This window comes from Hemitrygon akajei, chromosome 20 (genome assembly GCF_048418815.1).
Source record: "Hemitrygon akajei chromosome 20, sHemAka1.3, whole genome shotgun sequence".
Lineage (NCBI taxonomy): Eukaryota > Metazoa > Chordata > Chondrichthyes > Myliobatiformes > Dasyatidae > Hemitrygon > Hemitrygon akajei.
In genome coordinates, this window is record NC_133143.1 from 57,527,647 (window position 1) to 57,549,214 (window position 21,568).

The following is a 21,568-nucleotide window of genomic DNA, read 5'->3' on the forward strand; positions in this document are numbered from 1 at the left end:
TACTTAATTTAATTAAATTATCTTCCTGCGACAATGTATTTATCTTGAAGAAAGTAGGATCAGCTTTGTTTGTCACATGTATATAAAAACATGCAGTGGAATGTGTTGTTTACGTCAAATGAATTCAGTGAGGATATTGCTGGGCAGTCTTGCCTGTAACATCAACATAGCATGCTTCTGACACCAACATAGCATGCCCACAACATACTAATCCTAACCCGTACATCTTTGGAATGTGGGAAGAAGCTGGAGCACCCAACGGAAAACCACTCAGTCACGGGGAGAATGTACAAACTTCTTACGGGCAGTGGCTGGAATTGAACCGTTTTACCTGGAAAGCGTTGCACTAACCGGTACACTCCTGCGAGAAGGTTGGGCCTACATCTCAGCATTCTAAATTGAATCATGATAGATTCGAAGTGGGATTGACATAGTAGGTGTTGAGCAGGTTTCTTCTTGAGGGGTGTGGAGAACTGAGAGTGTGGCTTCGTGTAAGGTGGAGAAGAGGAGGAATTTCTTCTGTCAGGGGATCATGGCAGTTTGGAAATCTTTACCCCAAGTAGCTATGGAGGCTGATCTGATTTCATCTTGATCAAAGGTGGAACTGAGGCCATAGATTAGACCTGCCACAATGTTACTGATTGGCAGAGCAGACGCAAGGAGCCACATGGACCCAACCTGCTCCTATTTCTTATGCTCTTATCAGTGGGTCAGACTCTGTGATCTCAGTTTAGTTATAGGAATTAATTTTGACTTAAAATGTAGAGAAGTATTCGCAAAAGCACGCACAAGTTTCTACAGATGTAGCATGGGAAGCAGCTTAACTGGTTGCATCACTGTCTGCAGGGAGGGGCCACTGCACAGGAATGGAAAAAGCTGTAAGTTCTGCTAGCTCCATCATGAGCACTACTTCCTCGGTACCCAGGACACTTGCAGAAGGCAATGCCCTAAAAATGAAGCACTCATCATCAATGACCCCCATCTCCCAGGACATGCCCTCTTCTCATTGCTGCCATCAGGAAGGAGGTACAGGAGCCTGAAGACACACATTCAATGTTCCAGGAGCAGATTCTTCCCCTACACCATTAGATTCCTGAATGGACATTGAAACCACAAACTCTTCTTCAGTATGTTTCCATTCTTTAAGCACTACTTACTTAATTTACTTTTCTTTTTATATATATATATACTTTTTATTGTTATATATTGCATTGTACTGCTGCTGCAAAACAGCAAATTTCATGACATAGGCCAGTGATATTAAACCTGATTCTGATTTTGATTCAGTACAGGTGCTTCTGCCCACAATGTTGTGCTAACCATATTACTTGCTATATGATTAATCTAACCCTTCCCTCCTACGCAGCCCGTAGCCCTCCATTTTTCTTTTATCCATCTGCCTATCTGCTTACTTACTTGCTGTTATGCCATTGACATTTAGGTCAGCAATGAAGTTTCCGTAACTTTTTTTTTTGACCAGTCAGCATTGTTAGCCCCAAACTGAATCCCCAAACTTGGAGGACCAGTGGACCACTCTTAGTCTAGCCTCTACCCCTTGACCTACTTGGCATGGGTGACCCTACCAACAGTCAAAGCACAAGGCCCTGACTATAGCCAACATAGACCTCTGGATCATTGAGGCACGCAAGCCTCCAGATCAAAACAAAGTTGTGGTCCTCTTGGAGGATCTGTCTATCTAAGACTCTCTTAAATGTTCCTGTTTTATCAGCTTCAACCACCTCTCCTGGCAGTGTGTACCAGGCAGTTCCTACTCTGTTTGTAAAAAATCTACATCTAACTTCCAGAGTCGGCATTTCCAAGCTGTGGCAAACTTGTGACGTGTGTCCATGTGACGTGTTCTCAGTTGCCTTTGAAAGGAATTAACAAATGAAAATGGTAGAACACAAGACACCAACCAGCGCTTGAATGCTATCACCCCTTACAATGTGAAATCAAGTGACATTGGTGACAACAGGGCTTCACTTCCAGATGAGCTCAATGCCTTCTTTGCTCGCTTTGGTAGAAGAAAGCAAAACAATTTGAAGGATCGTGTTGAACAAAACACTACTGCATATCAGCATAAAAGGACGTAATCCCTGCCTTTCAGAGGGAAAAGACCAAAATACGTTTTTCACTTTATGATTTTCTCTCAAGCTCAAAGATAACAACAGAGCTTTATTTGCAAATGAGTATGTTGCAGTGACAGGGAAAATGATGAGGGGCTGAGACAGCAGATTGGGGCTTGGGAGCAGATCATGGGTTCGTGTGGGAGTAACCATGGGTGTGATGTTTGGAAGGGACTTTGCAGCATAGGCTGAAACTGGAGGGACTGAGTGTATGTCAGGGCAAGGATTCTGGAGGAAAGATGAAAGGCCGGAGAAGATCGTGGGTTTTGGACAAGAGTGTGAGTTATCCGAGATAGGAGGAGGAGTGGATTTTGGTGGGATCATGAATAAGGATGAGGTCATAGGTCAAGTGATCAGAGTGCTGGGACAAAGGATTGAACAATTAAAGGTGGGGTTCGAAATGTTCAAAGCTCAGGGATTGAAATTGTTGGGAATCACAGGATTGAACTGATAGTGTATTAAACAGTTGCAATGATTGTAAGTCATAATGTTAATTACGTATAGTGGCGTTGAGGAGATGAGCGGTGAGACAGGCAAAATGATTTGTGGGGGGGCGGGGGGAGAGTGGTCCCAGTCAAAGATCTGAAGTGATGAGGGCCAGTTCTCTAAAGTCAAGAAGCATTGGAAAGATGAAAGAATTTAGAGACATGGGAATGAATTAGAAGTCAGAAGGATAAAATCATTGAAAAACCACATGTGTTTCATGTTGAGAGAATAAATTAGAAAAATTCGATTAAACTCATTGTGTGGCTGAATGGCAAGAGTGGAAGTGGTGGGTTTCAGAGAAAAAAACTGAATGTAGCTTTGAACTGGTTGAAGAGAACTATCATTTAAAACTAAGATTACAATATTACTTCTGAACTAGCTTTACTTGATACATCAACTTTTTCATTCATTTTGGAAATCTGGGCTTTGCCATAAGACAATCAGAATCAGGTTTATTATCACTGACATATGTTATGAAATTTGCTATTTTGTGGCAGCAGTACAGTGCAAGACATAAAAATACTACAAGATACAGTAAAAAAAAATATATATAGCAAAAGAGGAATAGTGAAGTTGTGTTCATAGATTCATGGAACATTCAGAATTTTGGTGGCAGAGGAGTAGAAACTGTTCCTAAAGCAATGAGTGTAACTCCTGTCCCTCCTCCCTGATGGTAGTAATGAAAAGACGACGTGTCTCAGATGGTGAGGGTCCTTAATGACGGATACCATCTTCTTAAGGAATTGTCATTCGGAGATATCTCTGTGATGGAGCTGACTGAGTCTACAAACCTCTACAGCCTCTTTCAACCTTGTGTGTTGGAGCTTCCATGCCAGGTGGTGATGTAACAAGTCCACGGTACATCTGCAGAAATTTGTTGGACCTTTGGTGTCATACCAAAACCTCCTCAAATTCCCAAAGTAGTATAGCAGCTGGTCTACCTTCTTTATGATTGCATCAATATTTTGGACTTAAAGGGTTTATATCTGTGCAGGTTAGAAATAATATCTCCACCTCACTGACAAGTAACACTGGTGCTCCACAAGTATGTGTGCTTAGCCCACTGCTCTACTCTCTCTATATCCATGACTGTGTGGCTAAGCATAGTTCAAACAACATCTATAAATTTGCTGATGATACATCCATTGCTGGCAGAATTTCAGATGGTGACAAAAAGGCGTACAGGAGTGACACATACCGGTTAGTGGAGTGTGTCGCAGCAACAACCTTGCACTCAACATCAGCAAGACCAAAGAGCTGATTGTGGATTTCACAATGCATAAGATGAGGGACTACTAACCAATCCTCATAGAGGGATCAGAAGTGGAGAGAGTGAGCAATTTCAAGTTCCTGGGTGTCTGTACCTCTGAGGACCTAACCCGGATGCAACATATTGATGCAGCTATAAAGAAGGCAAGACAGTGACTATGCTTCATTAGAAGTCTGAAATTTACTTTGAAAACTAAAATACTTGAAAACTTCTACAAATGTACCGTGGAGAGAATTCTGACTGGCTGCATCACCATTTGGTATGGGGGTAGGGGGGAGGTGGGGAGGAAGGCTACTGTTCAAGAGTGAAATAAAATGCAGAAACTTTTAAAATTAGTTAACTCTATCATGGGTACTAGTATCTGTAGTATCCAAGATATCTTCAAGGAGTGGTACCTTAGGAAGGCAGCGTCCATCATTAAGGATCCCCAGGACATGCCTTCTTCACACTGTTACTATCGGGAACGAGGTACACAAGCCTGAAGGCACACACTCAGTGATTCAGGAACAGTTCTTCCCCTTTGCCATATGTATACATATATATACAGGCAGTCCCTGGGTTACGAATGAGATCTGTTCCTATGTCTGTCTTTAAGTCAGATTTGTAAGTAAGTTGGAACAGGTACATACGGCCCTTATTTGGCGCCAGTTAGTCAAATGTTTGTCTTAGTATATAGGCCTTTCACATGCTCCATTTATCTTTTAAAATTGTTCCGATCGTTGACCGACTGTAGCCTAATGCTTTTCCAATGACCGATGGTGTTTCACCTCTTTCCGATCACCTTATTATTTCTACTTTATTTTCAATCATGATCGTTTTCCTTTTCTTTGATGCATCACCAGCACTTGCATCAGATTTACGCTTTGGGGGCATGGTTACAAGGGTAAATAAGAGAAAAATTTAAGCCAAGTACAAAGTTACACACTCAACACAGTGTTAACAGCAACGTGATCCGACTTAAAATGGCGCATGGTGTTCTCCTTCCTCGAGCCGACAAACCGCTGAAGCTGTTTTCATGAGCGTCACAAAGTAGTGTGAGCGTTTCTTTATTATGAACCATTGTATTTAACTCAATCTTTTAATTTATTCGGCTTTATGGCAGTCCATTCGTAAGTATGAGTTGTCCGTAGGTCGGACGTTCTTAATCCGTGGACTTACTGTATACAGTATATGTGATATTAAATCTGATTCTGATTTAGACGTAGGGATGGTGAAGAATTGAAGTCATATTTGGAAGGGAGATTGCAGATTAGGCAGAAGGTTGAGGATCTGAGTGTATGTTAGGGTGAAGGTTCTAGAAGAAAGGTGTAAGGCAGGAGAAGATTTTGGGTTAGGACAAGAGTGTGATGCAACATGAAAAGGAGTCTTTAGATTGAGGGTGTATAGCTCTTGGTGGAAGATGTTATGTATTTGCAAGGTGCTTTTTATACCCTAGCAAGGAACATTTCCATATTTTGTGCATGATACATGCTGCTGCCGCCATATCACGTGCAGAACAGGAAATAAATGTTTCAATTTGTTGATGAGGTACCAATCAATTGGGTTGCATTGTCTGAATAGTGTGGAACTTCCTGAGATTGTTGGATCTACATCCATTCAGGCCAATGGAGAATATTCCATTACACTTCTGTGGTGTGCCTTGCAATTGATGGAAAACCTAAGGCGTCAGATGTGAATTATTTGTAGCAGGATACTTACTGGTCCAGTTCTACTCAATGGTGGCACATTGGATGTCAATCTGGAGGACCTAGAAATGGTCATGTAGAGTAGGTAGGTCAACTCTCTCATGTTGGAGATTGACCCTGCTTGCCACTTTTGTGATGTGATTGGGCCACATCTGAATGTTGTTTATGCCTTTTGCACAGAGGCAAGAAAACATCACTTACTGACTAATCATCATCATCATTATGTGCCATGTTGCATGATGTCGGCAATCATGATCTCATGACCACGATTGTTCTTGGCAAATTTTTCTACAGAAGTGGCTTGCCATTGCCGCCTACTGGGCCGCGTCTTTACAGATGGGTGACCCCAGCTATTATCAATACTCTTCAGAGATTGTCTGCCTAGTGTCAGTGGTCGCATAATCAGAACTCGTGATATGCACCAGCTGCTCATACGACCATCCACCATCTGCTCCCATGGTTTCACATGATCCTGATCAGAAGGGCTAAGCAGATGCTACACCTTGTCCAAGTGTGACCTGCAGGCCAGCGGAGGGAAGGAGTGTCTTACACCCCCTTGGGTAGAGATGTATCTCAACCCTGCCTGTGACTAATGGCAGATGGGATTGAACATTGTATAGTCATCGGGTGCAACAGGTGCATTGGTGAGACCTAATAGTAATTGTCAAAATATTTCTATCATTCACCTGTCTGAGCATTCATAAGGTTAAGACCATGCTGTCCATTAATTTGACAGAGCTTGAATTGGCTATGAAGACGTCAATAAAAGTACCCCCCACTTTACAAAGGTAGAGCGTTCCTATGAAAGCTTTCTTAAGCTGAAATGGCGTAAAGCGAAAAACCATTAATTTACATGGGAAACATTTTTGTAAAAGCAAAAATCCCCTTCATAATGCAAAAACAGGTTACTAATGCAGGTCTTTCGTAAAAGTGAAGTGGCACAATCTTTTTATGAAGCTTCTATTTCCTTAATTCTTAAAAAAGATAAAGACCCCACTGAATGTGCATCCTATCGGCCTATATCTTTGCTGAATACGGATTTTAAGATTTTTAGTAAAATTTTGGCTATTAGATTAGAAAATATATTGCCTCGGATTATTTCTGAGGATCAGACTGGATTTATTAAAAATCGCTATTCATCTTTTAACATTAGAAAATTAATTAATATTGTTTATACCTCTTCATCTAAAATCCCAGAATGTGTCATTTCTTTAGATGCCGAAAAAGCATTTGATAGAGTCGAGTGGTCATATTTATTTAATACTTTGCAACATTTTAATTTTAGTTCAAAATTTATATCATGGATTAAATTAATATATCAGAAACCTTTAGCTTCGGTCTTCACCAATAATCAAAGATCCCCTTTTTTTCAGTTATTTCGGGGCACAAGGCAGGGTTGTCCTTTAAGCCCTTTATTATTTGACATTGCTTTAGAACCCTTGGCTATAGCTATTCGTGAATCACCCAATATTTTAGGTATTACCCATGGGGAGACGATGTATAAGGTATCATTATATGCGGATGATTTGTTATTATATATATCTGACCCTGAAAGATCTATTCCTGCTATTTCTTCTTTGCTTGCTCAATTTAGTAATTTTTCTGGATATAAATTGAATTTTAATAAGAGTGAACTTTTTCCATTAAATATGCATACTTCAATTTATGATCAGGTACCATATAGAATTGTTACAGACTATTTTACTTATTTAGGTATTAAAATTACTAAAAAACATAAAGATTTATTTAAAACTAATTTTTTGCCTTTAATAGATCAAATTAAGCAACTTGCTAATAGGTGGTCCCCACTATCTTTGTCTTTGGTAGGTAGAATTAATGCCATTAAGATGATGATACTACCTAAATTTCTATATCTATTTCAAGCATTACCAATTTTTATTCCTAAATCTTTTTTTGATATAGTTGACTCTAAAATATCTTCGTATTTGTGGCAGAACAAAAATTCTAGGCTAGGTAAAAAATATTTACAGAAGCCTAAGAAGGAGGGCGGCTTGGCTTTACCAAATTTAAGATTTTACTATTGGGCAGTTAATATACGGTATTTGATATTTTGGACACAAGAATCGACTACAGTTGCTGGCCCACAATGGGTAAATTTGGAATGTAAATCTGTGCAAGATTTTTCATTGATCTCAATCTTAGGATCTTCACTTCCTTTTTCGTTATTCAAAACGAATAAACAGATAACTAATCCTATAGTCAAGTATACATTACGAATCTGGTTTCAATTTCGTAAATTTTTTGGTTTGAATAAGTTTATGCTGTCAAGTCCTATAATATCTAACTACTTTTTCCGACCATCATCTATAGATCAAGCTTTTCTTTTATGGAAAACAAAAGGTATAACATGTTTTCATAATCTGTTTTTGGATGATAACATTATGTCCTTTGAACAGTTATCTAATAAACATAATTTATCTAAAACCCATTTTTTTAGATATTTACAAGTTAGAAATTTTCTATATAATGAACTAAAGTCTTTTTCGAAAGAATGTCCATTGGACATTACAGAAAGAATTTTAGCTCTTAATCCTTGTCAAAAGGGCTTAGTAGCTATCATTTATAATATGATTATGAATGTACAACCAGATATATCAGAAAAAATTAAGAAGGAATGGCAGGAAGAATTGCATTGCCCTATATCTACTGAGCAATGGGAAAAAATTTTATCATTGGTAAACTCATCCTCTATCTGTGCTAAACATGCTCTAATACAATTTAAGGTTGTACATAGAGCTCACATGTCTAAAGATAAACTTGCTCGATTTTATTCTTATGTTAATCCAACCTGTGATAGATGTCATTCTGATATTGCTTCGTTGACCCATATGTTTTGGTCTTGTCCTTGTTTACAAAACTATTGGAAAGATATTTTTAATATTATTTCAAGAGTCTTAAATATTAATCTCCAACCACATCCTTTTACCGCAATTTTTGGTCTACCAATGATAGATAAGAAGCGTTTATCCGCTTCATCCCAACGAATGATTGCATTTGTTACACTAATGGCTAGAAGATCTATTTTACTGAATTGGAAAGAAATTAACCCTCCAACTGTATTTCAGTGGTTTTCTCAAACTATTTCCTGTTTGAGTTTAGAAAAAATTAGAAGTGTGGTTTTTGATTCTTCAGTTAAATTTGAGGAAACTTGGAGACCATTTATTCAACATTTTCATATGAATTAAATGGTCTGATCCTGAAGCTTATTGTTACTATCCTGAATTGTGTGGATGGAGGTTGGGAGTCATTGGCACTACTGTATGTATTTAACATTATGCAATTGCCCATGTTGGTTAGTTTTTTTTTAGTTTTTTTTTAGTTTTTTTTAGTTGTTTTTTTTTGGGGGGGTTCTTTTCTTTTTTTTTTCTTAATTCCTTTACATTATATTATGAGTTTGGGAGACTTTATGTATTGATTAATACATATTTGATTGTTAATTAATCTATTATGTACTCTCAAATGTTTTGTACTTATATTTTTCTTATGTTTTTCTTAAAAATTAATAAAAAGATTTGAAAAGAAAAGTGAAGTGGCATAAAGCGAACGTTCGTAAAGTGGGGGACACCTGTATTGTGAGTTATTTTGGGCCCCTTAGAAGGGATGTGTTGACATTGGAGACGGTTCAAAGGAAGTTCGTGAAAATGAATCCGGGATTGAAAAGTTTGTCTTATGAAGAACATTTGATGGTTTTGGGCCTCTACTCACTGGAATTCAGAAGAATGAGGGGTGACCTCATTGAAATCTATCGAATGTTGAAAGACCTCGGTAAAGTGGATGTAGAGAGGATGTTTCCTATGATAAGGGTGTCTAAGACCAGAGTTTACAGCCTCAGAGTAGAGGAGAGTTCTTTTTAATGGAAATAAAAAGAAATTTCTTTAGCCAGAGAGTGGTGAATCTATGGAACTTGGTGCCATAGGCAGCTGTGGAAGCCAAGGCATTAGGTATATTTCAGGCAGAGGTTAATAGACTATTGATTAGTCAGGGCATGAAGTGATAAGGGTAGAAGGCAGGAGACTGGGGCCAAGAGGGAAAATGGATCAGCAGTGATGAGATGGCAGAGCAGACTTGATGGACCAAATGGCCTACTTCTTATATTTCAAAGAAACAAGGACAGTTAGGCAACACAGGACTCTCAGCTGAAAAGTAATCATGTGTGAAACCTGTTAACTAACCTCAAAGGCTGGAAAGGATTTTGCTTTGTTTTCCCTTTCTGGCCTAACTTCAGGCATCCAGCTGAGGCTCCTGAAATGGCAACTATTAGGGAATGTAAGCATCTGCCTCAGAATTCCCTGGAAAAGAGGGTAAATCATGGTTGCCCCATGACCTGGTATGGAAACACCAATGCCCTTGAAAAGAACATCCTACCAAAAAGTAGTGGATACAACCCAGTCCACCACAGGTAAAGGCCCTTCCAGCCATTGAGCACATCTACATGAGGCACTGTCACAGGAAAGAGCATTCATCATCAGGGACCCGTACCATCTAGGCCATGAACAAGAAAAAATCTGCAGATGCTGGAAATCCAAGCCACACACACAGAATGCTGGAGGAACTCAGCAGGCCAGGCAGTGTCGATGGAAAGAGTACAGTCAACGGTTCATGCCGAGCAGGAAGATGAAGCATGAGGGTTTGTGTGTTTGGAAGAGAGAAAGGGAGAGATAGAAAGAGAGAGAGAGAATGAATGAATGGAGACAAGACAGTCCAGTGGGGGGGGGGGGGGTGCATGACATAGTTAAAGAAGCAAAAGAGCAAAGAGACTGATCTGACGTGGTCAGATCTTCTTACACCAGGTTTCTAATTCTATTGCATTTCCATAAACAACCACTAACCAATAAGGTAGCCCCTATTCCAATAATGCAACACCCACCACTGAAAATGGGAGGTTTCCAGAAAAATACAGAGGAACTTCAACTGCAACTACAACCATTAGAAAACCCACGGAACCTTTTATATACACACACACACACATACATACTTATGTAGGTAATTGTATAAAAATACAAACAAGCATAAGAAAGTTAAACAACATGGAAAATAACAATTTTACAGTCCAATTCAACATTGTGTGGTGGATGGAATGAGTGGATACAAGGTAAAACAGGTCAGGGATGAGCAAATGAATGAGAGGGCAATCAAACTTGCAGAAGTGAGAAAGAGAGACAGTGATTGCAGAGAAGAATAAAAGGATAGCAAAAGTACATAATTAAGTAAAAATGTGCAGATGATGGGGTGGAGATACATATTTACCAAAGGAGGTGTAAAAAGCACCTTCCTTCCATCAATAATCATCACCAGGCCTGCCTGGTGCCAGGGTTAAGGACATCTCTTCTGGGCTGGAGAGAAATTTGCAGTGGGAGGGGGAGGATCCAGTTGTCTTAGTACACGTCGGTACTAATGACATAGATAGGACAAGGAAGAAGGTTCTGTTACAGGAATATGAGCAGCTAGGGGTCAAATTAAAAAACAGAACCTCAAGGGTAATAATCTCTGGATTATTACCTGAGCCAGGAGCAAATTTGGCTAGGTTAAATAAAATTAGGGAGTTAAACGCGTGGCTCAAAGACTGGTGTGGGAGAAGTGGGTTTTGCTTCTTGGGACACTGGCACCAGTACTGGGACAGGAGAGAACTGTTCCGGAGGGACGGGCTTCACCTGAACCGGGCTGGGGTTAGTGTCCTGGCGAATCATATAACTAGGGCTGCAGAGAGGTCTTTAAACTAACTAGTGGGGGGGAGGATTCTAGAGAGCAAATAATTAAAAAGACAATGGAGAAGGTAATGGATGTAGGTAAAAGTAGAGGAGGGGAAAGAATGTATGGAGATAAGCGTAAAGTTGTACAAAAGGAAAAGGTAGGAAATAAGTGTCAAACATATTTGAAAGTCCTTTATTTGAATGCACGTAGTATTAGGAATAAAATTGATGAGTTGACGGTACAAATAATTACGTATGGTTATGATATTGTGGCAATTACGGAAACATGGCTGCAGGGTGACCAGGACTGGGAATTAAACATACAAGGGTATTCGACAATTAGGAGAGACAGGCAAGAAGGAAAAGGAGGTGGGGTGGCTATGTTAATAAAGCAAGAAATCACTGCAATAAAGCAAAATGATATTGGCTCAAAGGATCAGGATAACAAAACAATTTGGGTAGAAATAAGAAATAGTAAAGGGAAAAAAGCAGTGGTGGGAGTAGTCTATAGGCCTCCAAACAGCTGTAACTCAGTTGGTCAGAGCATAAATCAGGAAATAGTTGGGGCTTGTAATAAGGGAACAGCTATAATTATGGGGGATTTTAACTTTCATATTGACTGGAATAATCAAGTCGGACACAGCAGCCTTGAAGAAGAGTTTATTGAGTGTATTCGGGATGGGTTCCTTGAACAATACGTTACTGAGCCGACAAGGGGGCAAGCAGTCTTAGATCTGGTCCTGTGTAATGAGACAGGACTAATAAAAAATGTCCTAGTAAAGGATCCCCTTGGAATGAGTGACCATAACATGGTCGAATTCCATATTCAATTAGAGGATGAGAGGGTTGGATCTCAAACAAGCGTACTGAGCTTAAATAAAGGAGACTATGATGGCATGAGAGCGGAATTGCTTAAGATGGATTGGGAAAATAGATTAAAGGGTAGATCGGTACTTGATCAGTGGTGTATATTTAAGGAGTTATTTTACAACTATCAAGAAAAATATATTCCACTGAAGAAAAAAGGGTGTAAAAGAAAAAATAGTTATCTGTGGCTAAGTAAAGAAATAAAACAAAGTATACGACTAAAAAGAAAGTTATATAAGGTAGCTAAATCTAGTGGGAAGATTGAAGATCGAGAAGCTTTTAAAGATCAGTAGCAAATAACAAAAAGATTGATTAAGAAGGGGAAGATAGATTATGAAAGTAAATTGGCGAAAAACATAAAAGCAGATAGTAAGAGTTTTTATAGTTAAATAAAAAGAAAAATGGTGGCTAAAGTAAATGTTGGTCCCCTAGAAGATGAGACCGGGAAATTAATGGTAGGGGACATGGAGATGGCGGAAACGCTGAACAAATATTTTGTATCAGTTTTTACAGTAGAGGACACTCAAAATATCCCAACACTGGATAAACAGGGGGCTCTAGGGGAAGAGAAGCTAACTACAATTCAAATCACCAAGGAAATGGTACTTGATAAATTAATGGGACGGAAGGTGGATAAATCCCCTGGACCGGATGGCTTGCATCCTAGGGTCTTAAGGGAAGTGACGGTCGGGATTGTGGATACATTAGTGATAATTTTTCAAAACTCGCTGGACTCGGCAATGGTCCCAGCAGATTGGAAAAATGCTAATGTAACTCCTTTATTTAAAAAGGGCAATAGACAGAAGGCTGGGAATTATAGGCCAGTTAGCCTAACATCTGTGGTTGGCAAAATGTTGGAATCGATAATTAAGGAAACAGTAACAGGGCATTTGGATAAACATAGCTTAATAGGACAAAGTCAGCATGGCTTTACAAAAGGGAAGTCAAGTTTGACAAATTTGTTGGAGTTCTTTGAGGACATAACATATAGGGTAGATAAAGGGGAACCAGTGGATGTGGTGTATTTGGACTTCCAAAAGGCATTTGACAAGGTGCCACACCAAAGATTATTGCTTAAAGTAAAAAATCATGGGATTGGGGATAATATTCTGGCATGGGTGGAGGATTGGCTTTCTAACAGAAAACAGAGAGTTGGGATAAATGGTTTATTCTCAGACTGGCAGTTGGTGACTAGTGGTGTTCCACAGGGGTCGGTGTTGGGACCCCAACTCTTTACAATCTATATTAATGATTTGGAGAAAGGGACTAAGTGCAATGTATCGAAGTTTGCTGATGACACAAAGATGGGAGGGAGTGTAATGAGTGCGGAGGACATTGAAACCCTGCAGGGGGACATAGATAGGCTGAGTGATTGGGCAGACATTTGGCAGATGAAATATAATACTGACAAGTGTGAGGTCTTGCACTTTGGCAGGAAAAATAATAGAGCAAGTTATTATCTAAATGGAGAGAAACTGGAAAGTGCTTCTGTGCAAAGGGATCTGGGGGTCCTGGTGCAGGAAACACAAAAAGTTAGTATGCAAGTGCAGCAGGTGGTCAAGAAGGCCAATGGAATGCTGGCTTTTATTGCTAGGGGGATGGAGTATAAGAACAGGGAGGTCTTACTGCAGTTGTACCGGGTATTGGTGAGACCACACCTGGAGTACTGCGTGCAGTTCTGGTGTCCATATTTAAGAAAGGACATACTGGCTCTCGAGGCAGTGCAGAGAAGGTTCACTAGGTTAATTCCGGGGATGGGTGGGTTGATGTATGATGAGAGATTGAGTAGATTGGGACTCTACTCATTGGAGTTCCGAAGAATGAGAGGCGATCTTATTGAAACATATAAGATTGTGAAGGGGCTTGATCGGGTGGATGCGGGGAGAATGTTCCCAATGATGGGTGAAACTAGGACTAGGGGGCATAATCTTAAAATAAGGGGATGCCATTCCAGGACTGAGATGCGGAGAAATTTCTTCACTCAGAGGGTAGTGGGGCTGTGGAATTTACTGCCCCAGAGAGCTGTGGAAGCTACTACACTCAATAAATTCAAAACGGAGATAGACATTTTCCTGGATAAAAATGGCATTGGGGGATACGGTGAGCAAGCAGGTAAGTGGACATGAGGCTAGGTTTAGATCAGCCATGTGATCTCCTGGACCAGTTTTCGATAGCCTGGATGGGTCGGAGAGGAATTTTCCAGATTTTTTCTCCTCAATTGGCAACTCGGTTTTTTTCCCCCCGGGTGATCACATGGGTTTGGGCGGGATGAATAATAAAATAAAATGGGCGGCATGGTGCCCTGTTGGTTGGCACTGTTGCCTTGTGGGATTCGGTGAAAACTAGAGTTAAGATTGGATCAGCCATGATCTTGTTGAATGGCGGAGCAGGCTTGAGGGGCCGATTGGCCTACTCCTGCTCCTATCTCTTATGTATAAAGACACTGCCCAGAAGAAGGCAAAGGCAAACCACTTCTGTAGAAAAAATTTGTCAAGGAAAGACAATGACATCACAATGCATAACAAACAAATGTGAAGATGAAGGAACTGAACTAAGTATCAGGTTCACTTATGGACAGCATGTAACGATACAGGTAACTGGGTGATTTCTTTTGAGAAAAGGACTGGGTGGGTAAATGTATGAATTCTAATGTGAATTAGCGTATAATGGAGCTTGTCAGTGAATTGGTTCTTGTGGAAGCCAATATCTACAGAAATTGTTTCATGTCTGATATTGTTAAGTTAACAACAATGACAACCACATAAATGATCACAGACCAAAAGACATAGGAGCAGAATTAAGCCATTCAGGTACTCTGATCAGCTTTCAGTCGTGGCTTATTTATTATTCCTCTCAAGCCCATTCCTCTGCCTTCTCCCTATAATCTTTCAAACGCTTACAATCACCCTCTGCTTTAAGTATACCCAATGACTTGGCCCCCACAGCCATCTGTGGTGATGAATCCCACAGACTCACCGGCCACTGGTGGTGAATCTCGTCTCTGTTCTAAAGGGATGTCCTTCTATTCTGTAGCTGTTTCCTCTGATCCTAGACTCTCCCACAAATGGAAGTATCCTCTCCATGTCCACTCTATTTAGGCCTTTCAGTATTCAATAAGTTTCAATAAGATTCCACCACCTCCCCCCCCCCCATTCTTTGAAACTCCAGCAAGTACAAGCACAAAGCCATCAAACGCTCCTCACACATTAACTCTTTCATTCTTGAGATCATTCTTGTAAATCTCGAGACCCTCTCCAATGCCCACATCCTTTCTTAGCTACAGGGCCCAAAATTGCTCACAATATTCCAAGTGTGTTCTGATGAATGCCTTATAAAGCCTCAGCATTGCATCCTTGCTTTTATATCCTAGTCCTCTTGGAATGAATGTTAACATTGCATTTCCCTTCCTTATTATTGACTCAATCTGCAAGTTAGTCTTTAAGCATTCCTGCAACAGGACCCCCAAGTCCTTTCGAACCTCCAGTTTTTGAGTTTGCTCCCATTTTAGAAAATAGTCTAGCCCTTTATTCCTTCTACAAAAGTACATGACCTACACCTGTATTCCATCTGCCACTTCTTTGCCCTTTCTACTAATCTGTCCTTCTGCGGTCTCCTCACTTCCTCAACACTACTTGATATCTTTGTATCATTCACAATCTTGGCTACTAAGCCATCAATTCCGTCATCCAGCTCCTCGATACCCAGAGCCTGGGCTGACACCTTACTGCCCTATTGTCCTGTTTATTATTCATTGTAATGCCTGCACTGTTTTGTGCACTTTATGCAGTCCTGGGTAGGTCTGTAGTCTAGTGTAGTCTTTTTCTGTGTCGTTTTTTACATAGTTCAGTCTAGTTTTTGTACTGTGTCGTGTAACACCATGGTCCTGAAAAACGTTGTCTCATTTTTACTATGCACTGTACCAGCAGCTATGGTCAAAATGACAATAAAAAGTGACTTGACTTGACTTGATTGGCATACAACATGCAAAGTAGTTGACTGACCCTTATGGAACACCACTGACATTCAACGAGAAAAGGCCCACTTTATTCCAACTGCCAGCCAGTCAATCACCTATCCATGCCAGCATCTTTCCGGTAGTACTATAGTGTGGTATATTTAATCTGTTGACTATAGTTTTAATTCTGTCAACTAGCACAGGCTGGTTTGTAACCGTTGACCCAAAGGTGTGTGATTGTGAGTGGGAGCAGAAATAGAGTAATAAAGTATGTATTATCAAAGTACCAATATGTCGCAATACACTAGATGGAATGTTTTCTTGCAGGCATTCACAGACATCATCATCATCATTATGTGCTGTGTTGTATGATGTGGGCGATCTTTGTCTTTTGACCATGATTGTCCTTGGCAAATTTTCCTACAGAAGTGGCTTGCCATTGCCATCTTCTGGACAGTGCCTTGACAAGATGGGCGACCCCCGACATTATCAATACTCTTCAGAGATTGTCCGCTTGGCGTGGTGGCATAACCAGGACTTGTGATATGCACCAGTTGCTTGTAGGACCACCCACCACCTGCTCCCATGGCTTCCTGTGACCCTGCTGGAAGGGGAGGAGGGGTTTAAGCAGGTGCTACGTTTTGCCCAAGGGTGACCTGCAGACTAGCAGAGGGAAGGAACACCTTCAACAGAGACGCACCTCCAACCCACCATCCTGCATTCGCAATAGAACAAATAAATACAATAGGATCAATGAAACACTGTATACAAAGACTAACAAACAACCAGTGTGCAAATACAAACATAATAATAAATGAGAAAATGAATAAATCATATTGAGAACGAGTTGTAGAGTCCTCGAAAGTGAGTCGGTAGATTGTGGAATCGGTTCAGTGTTGACGTGAGTGAAGCTATCCACGCCTGATGGTTGAAGGGTAATCGATGTCCCTGAATCTGATGGTGGGGGACCCAAGGCTCCTGTAGTCTTACAAAAAAAGCTGGATGAACTCAGCAGGTCGGACAGCATCCGTTGAAATGAGCAGTCAACGTTTCGGGTCGAGACCCTTCATCCCAAAACGTTGGCTGCTCTTTTCAACGGATGCTGCCCGACCTGCTGAGTTCATCCAGCTTTTTTTGTACGTCTTGATTTGACCACAGCATCTGCAATGCACTATGTGTTTGCTCCTGTAGTCTTCTCCTGGTGGCTGCAGCGAGAGGAGAAGCATGGTCTGGGTGGTGGGTCCTTGAAGATGGATGCTGCTTTCTTGAATCAGCTCTGCTGAAGATGGTAAGGAGGGCTTTTCCCGTGATGTGGGAAGGCACACACATGCGAGACGTGGACAAGGCTGGGCGTGCGGGCATGGACACAGAAAGATATACATCCAGACCAGCAGAGACCCACGCGCGCACAGAGGCGCAGCGACCTCGCCCCTAAGGACGGAGTGATTGACAGCGCGACGCTCGGAGGAGAGCTCTCCCTCACAAAGCCACATGTGTGCGTGTGTGTGCGAAAGGGAGCGAGCGAGAGCGAAGGAGTTAGGACACCGACCCGGGTGCTGCTGCTGCTGCTGCTCATTTGGTTCACTCCTGCAGAACGGCACGGGCAACGCACTGCAGAGGAGCGGGGATAGCAGCAGCCGAGACTTCCAGCAGCACTTACATACATACTAACAGCTGCAGAGAGGCACAGACCCGGGAGCTACTTTTGCAGCTCACAAGGCTCCGAGTGCGGGCTCCACTTCGGTACTGCGAGTCGCCAGAGACAGCGAGCAGAGCCGGCTTCAGCACCCCGGCGCAGTGCGCGCGGAGAGCGGCTGGAGGGGGCGCTTGCAGCCGGGCTGCGGGTGACCGGCCAAAGGTGCCTCTCCTTCCCGATGTACCTGTCAGCTTCATCCGGCTTCCTCCTGCGCTGCAGCCCTATCAGGAAACCCGGGGGATTTGCAAACAAAACTTCTATTTAATGAACTCGGTATTTTTTTCCTCCCCAAATTTAAGCCATCATCAGAGGCAATATTCAAAAGAACACTGTTTCCCCTCTGAGATAGAACAGGTTCTGGATGCTGCAATGGACCCATCGCCGGTCACTGACAGAAAGAGAAGCTCCTTCTGCGGAAGAGTGTGTGCACTTTTCCAGCTCCTGCTGCTGGTCGGACTTCTCAAGGCACGTTGGACCCGTGCATTTCTGCCGTCGCGTGTCTGCCCCGTTCAGTAAATTTAAACTTGCAAGAGCAAGTGGAACCTTTCAGATAAACGCATTTATTTCGGCCCGGCTTTATTGTGTCATTATTGTCTTTCAGAGTGCCTTGGCTGTCGAGGCGATTCGCGTCGCTGGAAGCGAGAGGACACGCCACCAGGTGTCACCGTATGAGTTGCTGGTGTTGGGTTACAATAGCGGTAAGTATCAAGGACTTTTGACTGTGATAAGGGATGCTGCTGCCGCCGACGGCCAGGACACGCTGCATTCATGTTTACGTGGCGAAAAAAAAAGGCACTGATTGTAATTTCTGAGCCCAGAGTGAGAGCTGTGCGACGGGCTTCACCACAACGCTAGAGGGTGCTCCGACCTAGGGAGGGCCCTGGGTAACACAAATGGGGAACGTCAGGTCGGAACGCAAGACATTTCACCTCCAGAATTAAACGTTGCTTATTTTTGTCGTTTGTACCTATCGGGGCAAGACCTGCACTGATCTTAAATTTTATCCTGCTGATATAACTTTTTATGGAAAAAACACACAATGAAATTCAATTATTTCATATCAATCTCATTTACGTGATGGTTAAAGGGTAAAATCCAGCAGATGTTGGAAGTCCGCTTGCAAGAAGGTAAAACTGGGGAACTCAGCGAGTGTGAGGAGGAACAGAAATCTCACTTGTTGGAAGTAAAACGGTCTACATTAGTGATGAGATTGTAGAGCATTAAAATGCAACCTGTAAAATATATTTCAATTCTGAAAGTCTTAACTGCTTCCTTTTATGTAACTTGGCTTGTTATTGTCACAGATTAAAAAACTTAGTTTTGACGCCGTCCAGGCAGATCGTTTCATTACAACAGTGCGTTGAGATGGCTGAAGGGAAAACAGTAACAGAATGCAGAAGTGTTACGGTTCTGCGGGAAACGCTTTGCAGGCAGGCAATAAGGTGCGAGGCAGGTAGGGGGAGAGGAGGGAGCGTCCGCAGGTGAATGCGAGCTCGATTTCAACGTTTAAGAAACATGGGTACGTGGGTGGCAGGGGTACGGAGGGGTGAGGTCCCGGTGCAGGTCAATGGGAGTAGGCGGTTTAAATGGTTCGGCGCGGACTAGACGGGCCGAACGACCTCTTTCTGCGCTGTACTTTAGGACTAAAAAGCACAAAATCTCTGCAATCTTGAACAAAAGCCTGTTCTCGTCGGAAGTGAATTACGACGGCCAGTATCAGTAACCTAAAGGTTATTGACCATAGGTTCCAAGGTTTAACAATTTGCTGGCTTCCTTCCTGTTCAATCTGTCAATCATTAGGTGTTCAAACAGATGGCCTCATATGTAGAGGATATTATTAAGTGCTATTATTGCCATGGAAACAAATATTTAATGCAAAAGGCAGTTTGCCTTGTCTCCACTTATTTACTAGGAATAATAAGAATGTTTTCTCATTTACATGGTTAGAGGCCTTAAGACAACACGCTTAGTAAAATTCTATTCCCACATCACATGGACATCATTTTTATGAGTTTGATTTAAATAGAAACTCGTGTTTTCGAAGTAGTTTATTGGTATTAGGATTTAGAAGCTATAGAACATAGAAGTTACTGCACAGTACAGGCACTTCAACCCACCATGCCGTGCCTCCTTTTAAGACCATAGGACATGGAGCAGAATTAGGCCATTCGGCCCATCAAGTCAGCCACGTCATTCCTTCACGGCTGATTTAGTATCCTCTCAACCCCATTCTCCTGCCTTCTCCCCGTAACCTTTAATGTCCTTACTAATGTAGAACCTACCAAACACCGCTTTAAATATTCTCAATGACTTGGCCACCACAGCCACCTGTGGTAATAAATTCCATAGGTTTCCCACCCTCTGGCTAAAGGAATTCCTCCTCATCTCTGTTTTAAAGGGGCATCCTTCCATTATGACGCTGAATCCTCTGGTCCTACACAATCCCAACATGGGAAACATCCTCTCCACATCCACTCTACCTAAGCCTCAACATCCTCTCCACATCCACTCTACCTCAACATTCAAAATCTGCTCTAAGATCAACCTAACACTTCCCTCCTTCATAGCGCTCTCCATTATCTATCATCCATGTGTTTATCTAAGAGTTTCTTTAATGTCCCTAATGTATCCGCCACCTCATTAGTTTGCCCCACACACTCACCACTCTCTGTGTAAAGAAAACCTCTGCCATTCCCCTTACAGTTTTCTCCAATCCCCTTCAAATTATACCCCCTCGTATTAACTATTTCCATCCTGAATTATATTTTGAAGTAGAATATGGGGTGGTAGAGTAGCATGGTGGTTAGCACAACACTTTACAGTACAACCAAACCGGGTTCAATTCCCACCAGTGCCCATGGGAGTTTGTACGTTCTCCCCATGACCATGTGGGTTTCCTCCGGGTGCTCTGGTTTCCTCCCACAGTCTAAAGACATATCGGTTGGTAGGTTAATTGGTCATTGTAAATTGTCCTGTGGTTAGGCTAGGGTTAACTCAGGGCAGCACGCTCGAAGGGACAGAAGGGCCTATTCCATGCTGTGGCTCTAGAAATAAAACAATAAAATAAATATGTGTGATGCAGAACTTAAAATTGAAACACTGTAGGGTAGTGACATGGATTAACCAGTAGCCATTGTAATGTTGAGGTTGGAATGCTCAACTCATATGTTTGAAATGCAGTGTTAATTCTGTGGAAATTAAGAAGTAGATTTGTGAGGTTTCACAAGTTCAAGTGTTCAGGTGTCATGTACATCAATAAATGCATGCTTAATTCATGAAGTAATCCTTCTTGGTGTTTATGTTCAGCATCATTACATAGAATAATGAATGGGATTATTTTCCTCCATAATCAGACATTAAGTAGATTATGTATCCTAGGAAACTTGAGTTTTGACTTACTTGTTGAATTAAATTACACAATAAAAGCACAGTCACAATCAAATTGCTGAACATATTATGACAGTTCCCCTTGTCTCTGAATCAATTGTCCATCTTGTACTAGTTATTTTTCCATGTAATAGTCAACAGAAATTATCCACACCTCTGTGCCAGGAAAAAGCAACCGTTCATCTTTCCAGGATATTGTATGCTTCCATAATATCCATTAACAATAAGATAAGCCATTCAAAATGTGTTGTTTATATACTTTTCTGGCAATTCTTATGATATATTACTGTTAACTCCATCTACAATCTTACCTACTATCATCAGTATAAGAACAGCTGGATAATTTATACAGACACAAATATTTAATTGCTTGTTGAAGGCCATA

General features: G+C 41.4%; 1 protein-coding gene across 1 annotated transcript in view; it reads left to right on the forward strand.

Annotated features, from left to right (window-relative positions):
• The first annotated feature begins 17,627 nt into the window (after window positions 1-17,627).
• Window positions 17,628-21,568, forward strand: part of adamts16 (ADAM metallopeptidase with thrombospondin type 1 motif, 16) — a 194,209-nt gene continuing 190,268 nt past the window's right edge. The window contains exons 1-2 of the mRNA XM_073024361.1: window positions 17,628-18,261; window positions 18,398-18,494. Of these exons, the coding sequence (XP_072880462.1) occupies window positions 18,061-18,261; window positions 18,398-18,494 (298 nt within the window). The 5' untranslated portion in view covers window positions 17,628-18,060. The remainder of the gene's footprint in view (window positions 18,262-18,397; window positions 18,495-21,568) is intronic.